Source organism: Musca domestica, unplaced genomic scaffold (genome assembly GCF_030504385.1).
Source record: "Musca domestica strain aabys unplaced genomic scaffold, Musca_domestica.polishedcontigs.V.1.1 31, whole genome shotgun sequence".
Taxonomy (NCBI): Eukaryota; Metazoa; Arthropoda; class Insecta; order Diptera; family Muscidae; genus Musca; species Musca domestica.
This window is the reverse complement of record NW_026712309.1, coordinates 9,620,221-9,641,088: the sequence shown is the minus strand read 5'-3', so window position 1 is coordinate 9,641,088 and position 20,868 is coordinate 9,620,221. Positions and strand designations below refer to the sequence as shown.

At 32.3% G+C, this 20,868-nt stretch overlaps 2 protein-coding genes and 1 long non-coding RNA gene across 4 annotated transcripts in view; 1 reads left to right on the top strand and 2 right to left on the bottom strand.

The window, feature by feature from the left end:
- Positions 1 to 20,868, top strand: part of LOC101888324 (poly(U)-binding-splicing factor half pint) — a 209,251-nt gene that overhangs the window by 23,708 nt on the left and 164,675 nt on the right. The window lies entirely within an intron of this gene.
- On the bottom strand, positions 8,918 to 9,546 carry LOC131803598 (uncharacterized). Its single transcript, XM_059124987.1, has 3 exons — positions 9,407 to 9,546; positions 9,178 to 9,315; positions 8,918 to 9,102 (listed from the first exon to the last, which is right to left on the bottom strand). Exons 1-3 carry the CDS (start codon positions 9,507 to 9,509, stop codon positions 8,987 to 8,989), a joined length of 357 nt encoding a protein of 118 aa, XP_058980970.1. The 5' UTR covers positions 9,510 to 9,546; the 3' UTR covers positions 8,918 to 8,986.
- On the bottom strand, positions 19,297 to 20,004 carry LOC131803599 (uncharacterized). The gene is made up of 3 exons (XR_009342678.1): positions 19,871 to 20,004; positions 19,642 to 19,779; positions 19,297 to 19,566 (listed from the first exon to the last, which is right to left on the bottom strand). It is a non-coding gene; the product is annotated as an uncharacterized LOC131803599 (long non-coding RNA).

Here is a 20,868-nt window from a genome sequence, read left to right as displayed (position 1 = left end):
TTTATCTAAAATCTGATTATGAAGAGATTTCGGCAGCACCAATTAACCATTTTCTGAGTCTTGCTCCGAACAATATCTGTAAAGAACTCCATCTATCGTTATGTAGCCGCGATTTGTGTGCCTTGTGACATTTTCGTCGTCGTTCTCGAATAACATTATTATATCTTTCAACTTGTCGTCTTCCAAGCCTTACGAAAATCTTCTAATCCCTCTCTTGGAAAATCAATGTCTATAGTGAAACACGCACAGGACTCAGTACAAAGTTCGTTTCCACATGGTGGTCGTGATCAAGTACCAGCTATGATATTTTGTTTGTCTGGTGTATAATCGAAAGTTATGTTGTAACTTGGTAGCAATAACGACCATCTTGCTAATCTGCTGGTAGTTGATTTTATAGAAAAAAGCTATTTAAGAGGTTGGTGATCTGTAATTACTCTAATTTCAGATCCTTCGATATATCCTCTAAATTTCTGAACTGCCCATACTACAGCGAGAGCTTCACGTTCTGTTGTGGAGTAGTTTCTCTCTGCTGGTAAAAGGAGACAGCTTGCATACTCGATCGGATGTTGGTTTTCTTTCTCCCTCTGGAGTATTACTTATTGCTTAGAAAAAATGGCTGGCTGGCGATATGTTAACATTTTCTTTAATTTTTCAAATGCGTTGTTTTTCTCTTCTGACCATTTCCACACAACATTCTTTTTCGTTTTTGGCATGAATCTGCGAAACCATGAGCAGGTTTGCAAGAAAGACATAAGCTGCTTGATATTTTTGGGGACTGGACGCTTTAAAATTGGATCGACTTTTATCCCTTCTTTCGTAAGAATGTGGCCCAAATATTTGACCTCAGCTTTACAGAAGAAGCATTTTTCACTATTTAAATGTTCTTCAATTTTTGAAATAAGAATTAAAGTTTTCTGAACAAATAATAATATCGTCCAAATAAGCCAGAATAAGGATATCCGGCAGACTGGACCGAAATTTGTCAATAATTCTCTGAAATGTGGCTGGCGCGTTTTTAAGACCGAAGGGCATTCTATTAAATGCAAAAATTCCGAATGGAGTTTTGAATGCTGTCTTTAATTTATCCTCATCTGACATTTTTATTTGCCAATAGCCTGATTTAAGGTCCAAAGTTGACATAAATGGGGTTGTTTTCGCTGAATGCAAAATATCCTCCATACGTGGCAGTGGATATGTGTCAGTGGTTGTTATGGTGTTCAATTTCCTATAATCAACGCGAAAAGGAATAGAACTATCCTTTTTGGAATGAGCACCACTGGAAATGTCCAAGAAGATTCTACTTCTTCTATAATTCCTCTTTGTAACATGTTGGTGATTTCGACCTTCAATTTTTCCTTCATGGCAGGTGAAATTCCATATGGTGGATTGGAAATTGGTGCATGAGAACCAGTGTCAATTTTGTGTTCTATGCCCTTTATTGTACATATATTTTCAAATATTTCCTGATTGGCATTTAAAAACTCCCAGAAAATGTGATCTCAATGTAGATTTGTCATCCTAACATATGTTGAAATCTGTAACATTTAATTCAAAAGCAACTGTAGAGTCCTTGCGACATTTTTTCAATGGCGGGAAAAGATCTGACTACTTTGGCATTTCAAAATCATTGGGCAATGTGTACGAAAACATTCTCAATAATCCACCAGGGGAATAATCTTCTGGTTTTGATTACATTTCACCCAAAGTTGGGGGTTCTTCATCATAGTTGGATTCAAACCAAGCCATAAATTTTTTATATCGCATGCCATTTTCGGTGTTCCATTTTTAATTAAAGTCTGATTAAGTCTTATGTCGTCCATGTTCGATATTTTTGCTTTAAATGAAAAAAACTCTTTCTGTGCATCTTTAAAATACCACATTCTCTGAACCAGATCCATAACCATACCAGCTTGCTCAAGAAAATCGATGCCCAAAAGAGTTCTGTTATTTTTGGCGTTTGGCAGACATATGAACCTTAAGTACGGTCACACTCGGCAAATATTTGATCGAAATTTGTTTTCCCATATTTGACTGAACAAATGTGAAATTCATACAGGGTTGATTCGATGTTCACATTACAGTCAAATATTTGACAGATTTTATTAGTTCAAACAATCACCAAACAGTGTCAAATAGTGCTATGGGAAAACGTGTTTGACACAAGTTCACATTTGTAAAATATATTTTCCCATTAAATTATTTGATCAAACTGTGAGGAAACATAAGTTTATTTGGCCGAGAGAGTGAAAGAGAGACATAAAGAAAATGGAGTTTCGGGTATAATTTATTTGGAGAAGGGAATCAAATAGACCAACTGTTGTGGAATAAATTCCTTGTCAGAACAATTTCTTTTTCATTTTTGTATGTTTGTATCATGGTAAAAGGTAGTCGCATCGACATAGCTGCTGGGACAATGAACTGTCAAAACAATTTTGAAATTGAAAATAATGAATGAAATATTATTGAAATTTGTAAAAATTGTTGAAAAATACATATCATTACAACCTCCGATTTGCGTCGTATAAGAAAACATAAAAAATCTACTTATTTTTGTCAAAACATTTCAAAATTGTTGACACATCAATGTCTCAAGCTTTAATGCATCTACCTATATCCTGTTCCAGAACCTGCAAGAATCTACTAGTTTCGCAATTTTCTTCGATATAATAAAGGGAAAATCGGTTATCGTAGTAAAAACATTTACATTCTTGCAGTTCTGAACAGACCATATATTAAAATTTGTACTAAACATTCAAATTCAGTTAATTCAAAAATATCAAATAAACAAAACCACTTATTGCATTCGTTTGTTTTTCTATTCATTAAACATCATGTTACAAATGCTCCTGTTCTTAAAGCAAAATGCTGTCCAATGTTTTAACTGATATTTTTTCTTGTTTGACCTTACAAAATATTGCACCGTCAAATAAATGTTTGACCAAAAAAAGAAGGAAAATAATTGATCATATGTGTTGACATTATGGACACACTGGTCAAATTTTTGTTTCCTGGCAAATAATTTTGTTTTCCCGAAATCAGCTGTTTTTGTATTTACCGTCAAATAATATTTGTTGGTCAGATTGTGACAAAGAAATATTTGACATTTTTCGTCAAATAATTGCCCAATGTGACCTTACCTTTATTTTTTTCAATCTTTTTCCAATTTTAATCTTCAGCACTCCTTAAAGAACTATTCCATCAGCCATCGTTATTTCGGAGTAAACTTTTTGGATTTTCTCCTTCATTTCAACAATTTTTGGAAAAGATGGTAGCCGGCAATACTAGTCCTAGAAGCTGTGTCTAAATGGGCTTCACCGTTCAGTCCATTCATTGATGTCCACGGTGGGAACGTTATGACCTATGAAAGTTTTTGGACACTTTTGAAATCAAGAAATCATTACATCCCTGTTGTTGCATGTAGGATCTATAATATCCTACAGCACCACATCCATAACAGTTCAGTTAATTTTCTTCGGGGTTTCCCCTCTTCTCAATTTCAATACGTTTATAACAAACGTCAGCCGTATGATTCTTCTTTCTACAGTAAGAACAGCGAAGTTGGGCTTTTTCTCCTGTCTCAAATGGCGTTGAAATTGTAGCCATTTTATTTTCAAATAAAATCTATTGCGTATTAAGGCTTTGGTGTTGTTTAAATTTGAAATAGGTTAAAAATAACCTGGAAAAGTTATATCTTAATCGATTTCCAGTAAACTTGTCTGAGGTAAGTTTACGTTGTATGTGACCACTCGAACCAAATGTCGTTGATATGGAGTGTATGTTATGACTTTCACAATATAAAAGTCGGATGAAACATCTACATTTGGTCAAATGTAGTGTCCTTGTATTTAAATTCAATTGTATATATGTATCAAATTAGAGGGAAATATAAATAAGAGATATATCTAAATCTGAACTGATCTTGACGAAACTTTGAAATGTGTTTTTAGGATGTACCCAATATCTTGCACTGGAAATTCTTGTTATGAAGTGTAGAATATCGATTTGGGCGACTTAGATATAAAATAGGATGAAAGATATGTATGGGAGCTATAGCAATATCTGAACTGAAATTTAACACACTTGATTCTAAGCTAAATTTGGTGGTCCCTGCTAAAACTCATCACATTTGGCTAATATTACAATATACTTGAAATCGAACGAAAATATATATGTGAGGTATATCCAAATCTGAACCGATCTTGATAACATTTGGCAGAGGTATTTGTGAGCTGTATCTGATATTAGCTACTGCATATTGCATATTGCGATGAGGGGGCTTAAACACCCAATCGGATGAAACATATATATGGAAGATATATCTCAACCGTTTTTCAACAAATTCAGCATCCGTATGTGCTAGAATATTTCAAATTTTGGATCATATAACGCAACTAAATCTGGAACTATAATCACCAATCGAGCAATAAATGCGACCTGTATATTGTTCACAAAAATACATGACAGATAAGATGATTCAGAAGGTGACTCTGTGTTTTATGCTCCTCAAAAAGGTTTTATTTATCTGTGTTAAAATAAAATTTGATTTGGCATTTCTTTGGTCGCAAGTCCTTCAATTGCAGTAAATTCGCACGCTTTCTTTAAGTGCGATAAATGTACACATTTTTACATATTACGAATGGGGGGACTTAAACACCAAATCAGAAGAAACATATATATGGAAGCTATATCTCAACCGCTTTTCAACAAATTCAGCATACTTATGGGTTAAATTTGGTCGTATTTTCTAGATTTTTTTTTTAAATTTTGGATTATATTACGCAACTAAATCTGGAACTATAATTAGCAATTTCAATAGGGCTCTTCCTTGGGCCTAATAAATTATCACAGTCGAGCAATAAATGCGACTTGTATATTGTTCAAAAAAATACCTGACAGATAAATTGATTCAGAATGTGACTCTCTGAAGATCACCTTTTCATCTTTTTGTCTGTTACAAAAAAATTCACAAATGTATAACAGTGTGGTGTCGGGTCGCAAGTCCTTCAATTGCAGTAAATTCGCACGCTTTCTTTAAGTGCGGTAAATGTACACATTTTTGCAGACCACGCCCAAATCTAAACCGGTTTCAATATTATTAGGCAAGTTTAATTCTAAACTTTCCAAATTTCATTGAAATTTGACACACATAGCGCATTTGGTGCATCAAATCGTCCGAAATTACATATGGGAGCTATATACAAATCCGGACCGTTGTCAAAACGATTTGGCAAATTTCTTTTGTACCGTTACACATATCAAATTTGAAGACTATGTGTAACCGATCAATAGATATGTGCATACAAAATCTAATTGTTTGTGATGTGTTTTTCCAAGTGAAATTGAGAGCTGCAAATGCGACATATTTTTGTATTCATGGCATTTAGGGAAAACGTTCGCGTTATACTTTGTTTGACCATACGCACAACAGTGCCAAACATCCAACCAAATGTTCGATGTCTCGTCATGTCGGTCAGACTCAAACTCATCGTCATAACATGCAATGAACAAAATATGTCGATCAGAGGGCTGCAATGAGTATGATTGGGTAGGCTTGATCACACTTAGTGGAAATAAAATCTAACTCAATCAGCTGATCAGATATAATATCTAATTGACCAAAGCTATGTGTTCGCAATCGAACAGCTCATATGAATGATTTGTTTACGAACTAAAATTGAATTATTCATAAAGGGCAATCATCTATCAGTTTGATTCTTCTTTGTAAAGTGGGTGATTTGATTAAAACACAAATGATCAAACTTGAACGAAATCATGATTTTTAATTTTACTAAGCATTTAATAACTAAAAGGCCCATTAAATAAATTGATACAAATTGTAAACAGAAAGAAACAAATCACAGTTGTGATTGCTCACTTTAATTCAGGTGTTCGATTAACTCATTAAATCAAACGCTTCAAACCTCATGTTTGATTACAAGTGAAGTGCTTCAAATAGAGTGTGCGATTCAATACGATTCAGACATGATATTTTCATTCAGATCACACCATACGACTGCATCAACAAAAAATCATGTAAGAGATCCAGTGTGATTTATTCGTTCGTACTAAAGGGCTGCAAATGTGACAATTTTCTCTATTTATGCCATGGAGAGAAAACGCTCGTCATGTTGTGTCCTGTTTGATCAAACGCATAACAGTACGTGACATCCAACCAAATGCTCGATGTCTCGTCATGTCGGTCACACTCAAACCCATCGTCATAACGTGTAATGACCAATAAAAGGAAATGTTGAATAGTGTGTCATACAAAAATGTTCTATCAAAAAACAACAACAATTATGAAACAATTGCCAACGAAAAAGACACACACGTGATGAAGGCAAAGCGCAATCGCTACCTGCTTTTCCGATATGTGAAAAAATAAATTTTTTGTAATAAAAATTTTTTTGGCGAAAACTAAAATATTAAAAGCACTTCTAATTGGTTCACACAAAATTTTCACATTTCGTGGTTATTGACGAAACAATCTAAAATGTTAATCCTTATTACAAAACAATAATCCCCTGAAAATTTTTCTTATTTTTATTATAATTTCATAAATGTTTGCCTCCGGTATTGAGGTGTAAATGAGAATGAGTGCTACTGTAAATCACGTAACAACACTGTATACTTCAATTGTTCAATTCTGTGCATATTCTGTTATTGAATGAGAGTCAAATCTCTGCCCACAAACTTTAATTTTAAAAGAACACTTTATGTAGATAGAAAATAGGCAAACAATATTTACCTCTTTTTTATGACCAAAATTTTATGATAATCACCAATAAATTGGGATTGTTCAGTAAATATTTCATTTTTTCTATTCATTTGTTGATGTCTATGCACATTTTGTTATTGAACTCAATTTTATATTTACGCGGTGTTTGTTACTTCAAAATTACAGCGCACACAAAAACACATCCTCACCGTCGAAAGTAACACACACACTCTCTCAATTTAAGCGCACGTACACAAATGACACACAATTTGACGATGACACGGTTCGATGTCATCGTTGACACCTTGCATTTATGGAGAACACCATGCAAATATTCGAGTCAGCCATGCCACGATCGAACCTTAGACAATGGCACACATGAATTAAAATGGGGGATGTTGTTGGTTGTCATTGCCTATCAAATACATAGCGCATGATTGAGTAGACAAAGTCAGTGTGTCGAAAAAAGCATAATTCATACAATTCGTCTTGTGCAGGCCTTTAATTCGTACTCATTGCAGCCCGCTGATGTAGATTTGAATAATGTGTCACACAATTGTTCTGTTCTGTTTTCCAATAATAGAGATTTTATCTAATGTAAACATGATTTAAACCAGACTTCTTTGTTTATCATTTTATTTTGTGAGCGCAGCTCAATTTATTATATTATGCATATCGATAAAAAGGAAAGGGTCAAACTTTCATTTTAAAATCATTTTCTACATATCTCTATAGCTTTATTATTTTTTTAAGTTGGAAAAGTGAAAAAATCTAATTAGTGCACAAGTCGGTGGTAGTTGTGACAAATCCTAATACGACCAACATATCTATATATAGATTAAAACGTGGTTCTTCTATTTTCTTATGGATAAATTTTTTCCAATAAGAAACCAAAATGCTTAATTACATCCCATTTGTTTGGAATTAGGAATTGAGATTAGTGAAGTTCCGGATATCACAAAGGATACCACTATATGAGTATCATAACAAACAGTGCATTTATATCTTCTAAGAACTGAAACGAAATACTAATTTGATTGGAAACTTTTTTTCCAATCATCAAAATACTTGATGATGTTTGTTGTTGTTGGATTCCCTGAAATTGTTGCGAAAGGAATTACTGATTACGTCGATGAACCAAATTACGAGTATTGCCAGAAAAGATTAAAAAACTGAATATTAGAGCTACCTCGTTCGCTAATAGACGAGTGCCAGGTGGTGGTCTTATATGAGGCTATACCTAATCAGGTATAGGAAATATGTATACGTATATGTTACTTTCGAAGATCTATCTTAAATATTGGGATCTATTTCAAAATTGGACGACACTTTATTTTTTTACAAGATAAGGACTGTGACTGTGCTTCTCCAATGTTTTAAACACCCATAGTGTCATTAAAGAGTTATGGTGTTTCATTTTAAGCAGCATTATAAAAAACTAAAAGAGAATGGGTACTTACTGTAAAAGTATTAAAAAGTCTGTAACAAAAGTAAAAAATAAGAAGTGAAAGACATATTACTTAAGCAATTGATACATTCAAAAAAGCAAATAGGTAGTTAGCACGGTACTATCACGCAGAGAAGGATTATGGTTGCAGCAACTATATTCGAAGAGCATAATGTTATGGTAGGGATATGGCTGCAGCAAACATAGTACTTGGTTGAAGCAACGTACATAACATTTTTGGCATAAAATTTAAAATTTTAACAATACAATGGTCACCGTAAAAATAATTATTGTTCTCTTTCAAAAACACTATGGTCCCCAACTAACCATGTAATGGTTGTTCCTAACCATTTATTGTTCTTCAACTAATCATACCATGGTCATGGGAAACCATACTGTGGTTCCAATATAAACATAATATTTTTCAAAATAATCATAGTATGGTCCTAGTTAATAATATTATGGTAGATAAACAATCATGCTATGGCTAAAAAATAACCATGTTATAGTTCAATGTAACCATACTGTCTAACCATGTTATAATACAGGTAAACCTAATATGGTTACATGCATTAAAGTACCTGTGAATAAAATGCATTATTTATTTAAAATATATTTTATTTTATTATATAATATACATACATTGTACGTCAAATCAATTCAAAAATAACTTATTTTCTTTAGATACAGAAACATACATACATACTGTCTGTTTGGGGTTTTATTTAGAATAAATTTCATTAAAGCCTTTTAATGCGGTCCTTATTTTCCAATGTTTTAACATTTAAGAATTGGTTAATATCAGGGATGGCGCTAATTTCCTAAGGAAATATGCAGGATATTGCTTGATGAGCAGCTGCGAAATGTTCTGCTGATGGCGAATCTATAGATTCACTTTCAAATGCAGAGTCCGTATTGGATACACAAACGTCAATACCTGAGAAAATTAGAATTAAGAAAATATAAAATTCTACAATTAAAAATAAATTTGATTCTTTTAACTAATACTTACTTGGCAGCTTAATGTCTAGAACAAAATCAGTAGATCCAATAAACTGTTTAACAAAATCCGAAAAATGGCTTGGTTTTATCTTGAAACCTTTAGAGAGTACGTCTACATTAACATCTCTTAAACTGTAGCTTTTACGAACTGCAATAAAAACAAACAAACATAATTACATAAATAAACATAAAAATTGCTTGCACATTTGTGTTTGTTTTATCAAATTTCTTATATTTACCTTCATCTAGGAACAATTGGTAAATGTTATCTCCGTCAAATGTAACACAAATAATTTCTTTTTTGTCACCAAAAATTGTTTTTATAAATTTTAAACCTTTCATTTATTGATTTTGTTAAACGCACAACTTTCTCGCACAAACAGAACAGAACAACTGACGTAAATTCTGTTCTTTTTTTTGCAAGCAAAAAAAAAAAAAAAATAACGGGACTCTCATCAAGAAATGCGTATGTATGCATGAATGTTTGAAAATGCAGAATTATTTGTTGACAACAAACATAACATGGTTGCCATAAAAATATCGTTATTAATTTCAAAAATGATTTTATTGCATTCCAACGCATACACAAAATATAAATACGAATAGCTATACGTTTACATTGTCGGGATATTTAATAGAAAATCAGACATTTTGCAAGAAATGCAAAAAATTTTCTGAATTTCTATAATTTAGATTTTCTTAAACTAATATATGTATATATTACATTAAAGTGTAGGATGACACATGTAAAAATTAAACTAAAAACTATGACAAACACTTTTATTTCACAATACCCGTTTATTTATAAACTGGTACGAACGACTTCGAACGTTGCCGAATATAAACTGAAGAAAGCATAGTGGGAGCTTTACAGCAACATACGAAATGACAATGTTATTATTCCATATAATCATGTCATGTTTAATGTTAGTAAGATTCTGATAATTACATTATGGATAAAAAAAATCGACCATAGTATTATTGCTTACAACTATGTAAATGGTATGTTACCATAAAATACTTTATTAATGCAAACAATCATTGTATCAGAAACTATTAAATAGTTCCTCTGATAATTGTATGATTGTTCAAAGCAACCATACTGCAGATTTTTTAATGAAAAACATTTTTCCTACAAAATATTGATCAGGTTTTTATTGTGGAAATAATAATGTGGTTGAAACCAATAAAAACATGTTTGAGGGAACAATTGTATGATTGTAGCAAATATTTAGTGATTGCAGTGAAAATGTTCAACTATATTTTTTCTCTGCGTGATATAAGGATAAAGTAGCTCTATAAGCGGATTACAATTTTTTTAAGTTATTGTATTGAAAAATATTTTCAAAATCAATCATTGGATTGAATTTGAAGATTGAACAGTTAGGATCATATTTTAGAAACAAACATAGATTTGGTATAATTTATTTAATTTAAAAATAATTAAAAATGTATAATAAAAATATTACAGAAAAACTTAATCTTATATCACAGAACTGAACGTTTTTAAATAATTGCAACTGAATATTGGTGTTTAATGTTGTCCTTGTCTTCTTTGGTGTTTATGTATTTTTTCTTGAATTGGAAGACTTGAGAGTGTATCAATGGTGTATCATTCCGAAGATATTATATTTTTTAAAATGTTTCCAATGTATTGGGATAAGTAATAACATGGGACTTTAGTTGAGGACGAAATTGGTCGAAGCGGTAAATGTTCTTTGTATTTTTTGTGTAGTCCATATAGTCCAGGAGCTAAGCGGAATGAGAAATTAATCTATTATTTTCCTTTTCGTTTTTATTATTGCTTGTTCTTTGGGGTTTCATTGTTGGACCAGTTCTTATTAGTTTATACGTCATTTTATCATCTTATAGTTTTTTTACTTTGCATGAGTTTTCCTCCATGTACATTATTACCGTCTTGTTGCGTTTGTCTGCTGTTATTATAATTATATTATTGTTATTGAAGATTTTTTGAAAAGAATCCTAGAATAGAATCTATACAGGTTGAGATGAAAAACTGCAACCTACTTCAGACTGCTGTCATTTCTAAAAATTTGTTCGTGATGGAATTCAAGCGTGATTCCTTTATATTTGGCTGAAAAATAAACAAGTGGCTATCCTTAGAGCACCCCAGCATTTAAATGTGAATAAATCTTTTGTGTCTCATACCATCGCCCGTTACCGTGATACTGGTAGCGTAGCCCGACGTCAAGGAAGTGGACGGAAGAAAACAGCAACAAAAAACTAATGATTCGAAAAGTAAAGAAGCGACTTGGTCGAAACCCGCGTCGCAGTGGCCGAACATATCGCAATATTCCATTCGGCAAATATTGAAAAATGAGCTCGGGGTAAAGCCGTTGAAAATGTCAAAAAATTGCAAGAACTTACACCGCTCGTATTAATCGACCGTGGCATCAGAATAAATGCCGAATATTATCGCGAAAATATTCTGGAGGGTGTATTAAACCCTTGGACACGCAAACATTTTGCTCGCAGACTTTGGACATTCCAACAGGACTCAGCACGCGCCACCCAAGAATGGTTACAAAATGAGGTTCCTTGCTCCATTTCCAGCGCACAATGGCCACAAAAAATCCGGATACCAATCCGTTGGACTATTGTGTCTGGAGTATTTTGGAAAGCAAGGTTGGCACTAAAAAATACCAAAGCGTTGATCACCTCAAGCAAGAGCTTCGTCGGGAATGGGCCAAAATACCGCAGAGCAACATTCGGGCAGCGTGTGACGGTTTCATTGGCCGTTTGAAGGCCATAATTCGTGCCTAAGTGACCAATTTGAACAAATCTAAACTTATTCTAAAGTTTGATGATATTTCCGACATTTTTTGCTTTCACTCAATAAAATAAAAAAATGTAAAAGTTATGGCGTTGGACTTTGTTGCAGTTTTTTTTATCTCACCCTGTAAGAAGATTGTTATAAAAATGCTTACTTTCACTGTACGAAAAGAAAAGGATAGAGCTGAAATCCTGAAACTTGATATGGAAGCCATACTATGATTGTTCGAAAATTACTAAATAGTACTAACTTTGCCCCTGAGTGAGTGGATAAGGCTTGAATACTGAAATTTGATATTTAGGTCACTGTTGGTTTCTAGGGTTTACATATGGAGAGGTTGAAATACAAATTAGATGTGGGTCCATTGTGCAATGGTTTTACATATCCTTCTCAACAAAAAAAATAAAGATTTTGAAAACTATTTGGTGTAAATGGCAATCATTTTCGTATTATTCTTTCCGAAAAATGAAAAACTTGAAAGTCTGAAAATTTTTGGACGATGTATGAATTATATCAAACTGAACAAGTTGTGCATTTTAACTACCAAAAAGGCCTAACACCAAATGTTGGAACGAATCTAAAATTTTAAGGTGGACACAGATATTGAAAAAATCGTGAAACTTTATTATATCGCAAAGTAGACAGAATGAGGTAATGTAACAAGATGGCCGTAACAAGATTTGCTGGCTGCTGACATTTTGCATAAATGCTGCGGTATTTTATTAGTACAGCGTTCAATTTCCTCTTAAGGCTTGAGCCGTCGTCGGCTCATTCGCGTAAAGCATCGACTTCAAAACCCCCAAAAGAAAAAAATCTACAAGTGTTTAATCGCACGATCTAGGTATCCAGAACGCGAAATAACACGACCGTGAAATGACTGATGCAGTGATTGAATTGTTTCTTGGATTGTATAAAATATGTCGCTATTCTGTTGAATCCACATGTCCTCCACATCATTTTTTTTCAATTCTATGCAAGAAAATACTTGGTATTATTTTACTATTCAGATTTCACAATTGGACACCCTTTATAAAAAAACGTTGAACCGAAAGGTTCAACTACGACGCTGGACATAGTAAACCAATGTTGTCGAAATATAAGCGGGCTAAGTTTGTGTTAAACCCCTTACAGTCTGATAACAAATAGAAAGAGGATTATCATTTTTTTAACAATGAATCTGATCTTAGAGGCAAATGAGCTAAATTATCAGATTTCTCCAAAAATTCTTTAATGTATGTCCTGGCAGGCCAAAATTCTTTTAAAATTAATTTTAATAAACATTTTCAAGCACTACAATTATGAAGGAAGTTATAATTTCAGAAAATGAAGATTGAGACTTATAAAATCTCAAAAAATAATCTTACTCTATTTTTGAATTTATATAATAAATCATATCATCAGCCACTGTTTCCGATGCAAACTTGGACGCAAATACAATTTTAATGACAAGAACTAACGATAGGTGTCAGTTAAACGTCAGATGTAGGAAGATACCTAACCATCTTGAATGGATTGTGAATTTTTTCAGTAACCACACTATCATTACTCATAACCTCAGGATTATTCACCACTTTCCGTACATCCAAGTTAATTACCGGGACTGGACGTGTCACAACACTGGCATAGGATTGTTCACGCACGGTCTCAGTTGTATCAGATATATTAACTGAAACAGGCTGTGATAAAGTGTTTCCCACAGAAACAATGGCTTTGAACGGGCGTTGCCTGACCAGAAAATAACTCCTGGGGAGAATATCACAGACAAAAAACGAGGGAACTGATGAGGATTGGTTGCTCTTTCCGAAACCTAGGTTAACATTACTTGCCTTACCCCCTGGTTAACATTACCATCTTTCTCCACTAATAAACAAACGTTGTTTTTATAAAAACAACAATAATGGGATTAAGCCTGACTATTTTGAAACAACAAAATACTACGAACAAACATGCCAACACTGTTCTTTCTTTTAAAACCTTTAATTGTAGTTCCTTCAAAATGATTAAAGATTCCAATCGAAATATAGATCGAAAATCAAAACACAGGATTCATTATTTAAAAAACCTGTAGCCTAACAATTGTAAAATCATAACCATTGACGATTGTATTCAATCCTAATAAAAATATTTGATTAAAGTTCGGTTTTGTTGTTTGAATGGACCAAATACATTACAGAAAAATAGCTAATGTAAAGCTAAGGATATTCTATATGTATATATATATATTTTTTTTTTGTAAATATATATGTATATATATATATATATATATATATATATATATATATATATATATATATATATATATATATATATATATATATATATATATATATCTAGGGTTGGGGGGAGGGTTGGAGAGTCAAGATTCCGTCGTATACTAACTGTGGAACAGATATCTCCTTGATTTGGGCAAAAATTAAGATTTTAGATAAATCAAAAAAATGGGCGCAAAATTGGGCGTGGTCACTTTCACTTTCCACTTTGCCACTAAAATACCCTTTTTCGCAGAAAATTAAAAATTTCGATTTTCAATGGTTAAATATAAATTATTATCACTTCAGATTTGGTCCTTTTATTTCTTTCGCAACCAATCTAAACACACGTTACAAATAAAATAAATTCAGCTTTTATTTTCATAAAATTAAATTGTATTAGTAATTTTTGCATTATCAAAAACATCAAACATCTAAATTTTCTCACAAATCGTAAACAACACATATGTGTTACACTACAGGTATATTATTTTTTTAATGTTCCGCCATGCGATACACTACGATTTTGTAGTGCTCCGACTGCGGAACACTACGATTTCGTAGTGATCCGAGTGCGGTACACTACGTTTTTTAGTGCTCCGACTGCGGTACAGTACGATTCTCGTTGTGCCCCGGTACAGTATCACTAATTTTTTTTAAGGGTTGTGCTCCGGTACGGTGCATTATCTTAGTGTACCACTCCACCTAGGAACGGTACAGTACCATACTGTTTATTTTCGAAAGCTGGTATTTACATAGTCACAAGTGTGTGGCTGTGAAAATAAAGAACATGTGATTGAATGGATAGAGTTTTTTCATTAATTAAATACACATATGAGTTAAAGTCACTAAATATGTTATGGCTTTGTCTGGATCTATACATTTACTAAATTGAGAAAAAATGACTGATTTTCTATTTATTGTCTTCTTTTTTCTTTCTCTTTTATTCGTTGTTTCTATTCAGCATACTTATGGGTTAAATTTGGTCGTATTTTCTAGATTTTTTTTTTAAATTTTGGATTATATTACGCAACTAAATCTGGAACTATAATTAGCAATTTCAATAGGGCTCTTCCTTGGGCCTAATAAATTATCACAGTCGAGCAATAAATGCGACTTGTATATTGTTCAAAAAAATACCTGACAGATAAATTGATTCAGAATGTGACTCTCTGAAGATCACCTTTTCATCTTTTTGTCTGTTACAAAAAAATTCACAAATGTATAACAGTGTGGTGTCGGGTCGCAAGTCCTTCAATTGCAGTAAATTCGCACGCTTTCTTTAAGTGCGGTAAATGTACACATTTTTGCAGACCACGCCCAAATCTAAACCGGTTTCAATATTATTAGGCAAGTTTAATTCTAAACTTTCCAAATTTCATTGAAATTTGACACACATAGCGCATTTGGTGCATCAAATCGTCCGAAATTACATATGGGAGCTATATACAAATCCGGACCGTTGTCAAAACGATTTGGCAAATTTCTTTTGTACCGTTACACATATCAAATTTGAAGACTATGTGTAACCGATCAATAGATATGTGCATACAAAATCTAATTGTTTGTGATGTGTTTTTCCAAGTGAAATTGAGAGCTGCAAATGCGACATATTTTTGTATTCATGGCATTTAGGGAAAACGTTCGCGTTATACTTTGTTTGACCATACGCACAACAGTGCCAAACATCCAACCAAATGTTCGATGTCTCGTCATGTCGGTCAGACTCAAACTCATCGTCATAACATGCAATGAACAAAATATGTCGATCAGAGGGCTGCAATGAGTATGATTGGGTAGGCTTGATCACACTTAGTGGAAATAAAATCTAACTCAATCAGCTGATCAGATATAATATCTAATTGACCAAAGCTATGTGTTCGCAATCGAACAGCTCATATGAATGATTTGTTTACGAACTAAAATTGAATTATTCATAAAGGGCAATCATCTATCAGTTTGATTCTTCTTTGTAAAGTGGGTGATTTGATTAAAACACAAATGATCAAACTTGAACGAAATCATGATTTTTAATTTTACTAAGCATTTAATAACTAAAAGGCCCATTAAATAAATTGATACAAATTGTAAACAGAAAGAAACAAATCACAGTTGTGATTGCTCACTTTAATTCAGGTGTTCGATTAACTCATTAAATCAAACGCTTCAAACCTCATGTTTGATTACAAGTGAAGTGCTTCAAATAGAGTGTGCGATTCAATACGATGACATGATATTTTCATTCAGATCACACCATACGACTGCATCAACAAAAAATCATGTAAGAGATCCAGTGTGATTTATTCGTTCGTACTAAAGGGCTGCAAATGTGACAATTTTCTCTATTTATGCCATGGAGAGAAAACGCTCGTCATGTTGTGTCCTGTTTGATCAAACGCATAACAGTACGTGACATCCAACCAAATGCTCGATGTCTCGTCATGTCGGTCACACTCAAACCCATCGTCATAACGTGTAATGACCAATAAAAGGAAATGTTGAATAGTGTGTCATACAAAAATGTTCTATCAAAAAAACAACAACAATTATGAAACAATTGCCAACGAAAAAGACACACACGTGATGAAGGCAAAGCGCAATCGCTACCTGCTTTTCCGATATGTGAAAAAATAAATTTTTTGTAATAAAAATTTTTTTGGCGAAAACTAAAATATTAAAAGCACTTCTAATTGGTTCACACAAAATTTTCACATTTCGTGGTTATTGACGAAACAATCTAAAATGTTAATCCTTATTACAAAACAATAATCCCCTGAAAATTTTTCTTATTTTTATTATAATTTCATAAATGTTTGCCTCCGGTATTGAGGTGTAAATGAGAATGAGTGCTACTGTAAATCACGTAACAACACTGTATACTTCAATTGTTCAATTCTGTGCATATTCTGTTATTGAATGAGAGTCAAATCTCTGCCCACAAACTTTAATTTTAAAAGAACACTTTATGTAGATAGAAAATAGGCAAACAATACCTCTTTTTTATGACCAAAATTTTATGATAATCACCAATAAATTGGGATTGTTCAGTAAATATTTCATTTTTTCTATTCATTTGTTGATGTCTATGCACATTTTGTTATTGAACTCAATTTTATATTTACGCGGTGTTTGTTACTTCAAAATTACAGCGCACACAAAAACACATCCTCACCGTCGAAAGTAACACACACACTCTCTCAATTTAAGCGCACGTACACAAATGACACACAATTTGACGATGACACGGTTCGATGTCATCGTTGACACCTTGCATTTATGGAGAACACCATGCAAATATTCGAGTCAGCCATGCCACGATCGAACCTTAGACAATGGCACACATGAATTAAAATGGGGGATGTTGTTGGTTGTCATTGCCTATCAAATACATAGCGCATGATTGAGTAGACAAAGTCAGTGTGTCGAAAAAAGCATAATTCATACAATTCGTCTTGTGCAGGCCTTTAATTCGTACTCATTGCAGCCCGCTGATGTAGATTTGAATAATGTGTCACACAATTGTTCTGTTCTGTTTTCCAATAATAGAGATTTTATCTAATGTAAACATGATTTAAACCAGACTTCTTTGTTTATCATTTTATTTTGTGAGCGCAGCTCAATTTATTATATTATGCATATCGATAAAAAGGAAAGGGTCAAACTTTCATTTTAAAATCATTTTCTACATATCTCTATAGCTTTATTATTTTTTTAATTTAAGTTGGAAAAGTGAAAAAATCTAATTAGTGCACAAGTCGGTGGTAGTTGTGACAAATCCTAATACGACCAACATATCTATATATAGATTAAAACGTGGTTCTTCTATTTTCTTATGGATAAATTTTTTCCAATAAGAAACCAAAATGCTTAATTACATCCCATTTGTTTGGAATTAGGAATTGAGATTAGTGAAGTTCCGGATATCACAAAGGATACCACTATATGAGTATCATAACAAACAGTGCATTTATATCTTCTAAGAACTGAAACGAAATACTAATTTGATTGGAAACTTTTTTTCCAATCATCAAAATACTTGATGATGTTCGTTGTTGTTGGATTCCCTGAAATTGTTGCGAAAGGAATTACTGATTACGTCGATGAACCAAATTACGAGTATTGCCAGAAAAGATTAAAAAACTGAATATTAGAGCTACCTCGTTCGCTAATAGACGAGTGCCAGGTGGTGGTCTTATATGAGGCTATACCTAATCAGGTATAGGAAATATGTATACGTATATGTTACTTTCGAAGATCTATCTTAAATATTGGGATCTATTTCAAAATTGGACGACACTTTCTTTATTTTTTTACAAGATAAGGACTGTGACTGTGCTTCTCCAATGTTTTAAACACCCATAGTGTCATTAAAGAGTTATGGTGTTTCATTTTAAGCAGCATTATAAAAAACTAAAAGAGAATGGGTACTTACTGTAAAAGTATTAAAAAGTCTGTAACAAAAGTAAAAAATAAGAAGTGAAAGACATATTACTTAAGCAATTGATACATTCAAAAAAGCAAATAGGTAGTTAGCACGGTACTATCACGCAGAGAAGGATTATGGTTGCAGCAACTATATTCGAAGAGCATAATGTTATGGTAGGGATATGGCTGCAGCAAACATAGTACTTGGTTGAAGCAACGTACATAACATTTTTGGCATAAAATTTAAAATTTTAACAATACAATGGTCACCGTAAAAATAATTATTGTTCTCTTTCAAAAACACTATGGTCCCCAACTAACCATGTAATGGTTGTTCCTAACCATTTATTGTTCTTCAACTAATCATACCATGGTCATGGGAAACCATACTGTGGTTCCAATATAAACATAATATTTTTCAAAATAATCATAGTATGGTCCTAGTTAATAATATTATGGTAGATAAACAATCATGCTATGGCTAAAAAATAACCATGTTATAGTTCAATGTAACCATACTGTCTAACCATGTTATAATACAGGTAAACCTAATATGGTTACATGCATTAAAGTACCTGTGAATAAAATGCATTATTTATTTAAAATATATTTTATTTTATTATATAATATACATACATTGTACGTCAAATCAATTCAAAAATAACTTATTTTCTTTAGATACAGAAACATACATACATACTGTCTGTTTGGGGTTTTATTTAGAATAAATTCCATTAAAGCCTTTTAATGCGGTCCTTATTTTCCAATGTTTTAACATTTAAGAATTGGTTAATATCAGGGATGGCGCTAATTTCCTAAGGAAATATGCAGGATATTGCTTGATGAGCAGCTGCGAAATGTTCTGCTGATGGCGAATCTATAGATTCACTTTCAAATGCAGAGTCCGTATTGGATACACAAACGTCAATACCTGAGAAAATTAGAATTAAGAAAATATAAAATTCTACAATTAAAAATAAATTTGATTCTTTTAACTAATACTTACTTGGCAGCTTAATGTCTAGAACAAAATCAGTAGATCCAATAAACTGTTTAACAAAATCCGAAAAATGGCTTGGTTTTATCTTGAAACCTTTAGAGAGTACGTCTACATTAACATCTCTTAAACTGTAGCTTTTACGAACTGCAATAAAAACAAACAAACATAATTACATAAATAAACATAAAAATTGCTTGCACATTTGTGTTTGTTTTATCAAATTTCTTATATTTACCTTCATCTAGGAACAATTGGTAAATGTTATCTCAGTCAAATGTAACACAAATAATTTCTTTTTTGTCACCAAAAATTGTTTTTATAAATTTTAAACCTTTCATTTATTGATTTTGTTAAACGCACAACTTTCTCGCACAAACAGAACAGAACAACTGACGTAAATTCTGTTCTTTTTTTGCAAGCAAAAAAAAAAAAAATAACGGGACTCTCATCAAGAAATGCGTATGTATGCATGAATGTTTGAAAATGCAGAATTATTTGTTGACAACAAACATAACATGGTTGCCATAAAAATATCGTTATTAATTTCAAAAATGATTTTATTGCATTCCAACGCATACACAAAATATAAATACGAATAGCTATACGTTTACATTGTCGGGATATTTAATAGAAAATCAGACATTTTGCAAGAAATGCAAAAAATTTTCTGAATTTCTATAATTTAGATTTTCTTAAACTAATATATGTATATATTACATTAAAGTGTAGGATGACACATGTAAAAATTAAACTAAAAACTATGACAAACACTTTTATTTCACAATACCCGTTTATTTATAAACTGGTACGAACGACTTCGAACGTTGCCGAATATAAACTGAAGAAAGCATAGTGGGAGCTTTACAGCAACATACGAAATGACAATGTTATTATTCCATATAATCATGTCATGTTTAATGTTAGTAAGATTCTGATAATTACATTATGGATAAAAAAAATCGACCATAGTATTATTGCTTACAACTATGTAAATGGTATGTTACCATAAAATACTTTATTAATGCAAACAATCATTGTATCAGAAACTATTAAATAGTTCCTCTGATAATTGTATGATTGTTCAAAGCAACCATACTGCAGATTTTTTAATGAAAAACATTTTTCCTACAAAATATTGATCAGGTTTTTATTGTGGAAATAATAATGTGGTTGAAACCAATAAAAACATGTTTGAGGGAACAATTGTATGATTGTAGCAAATATTTAGTGATT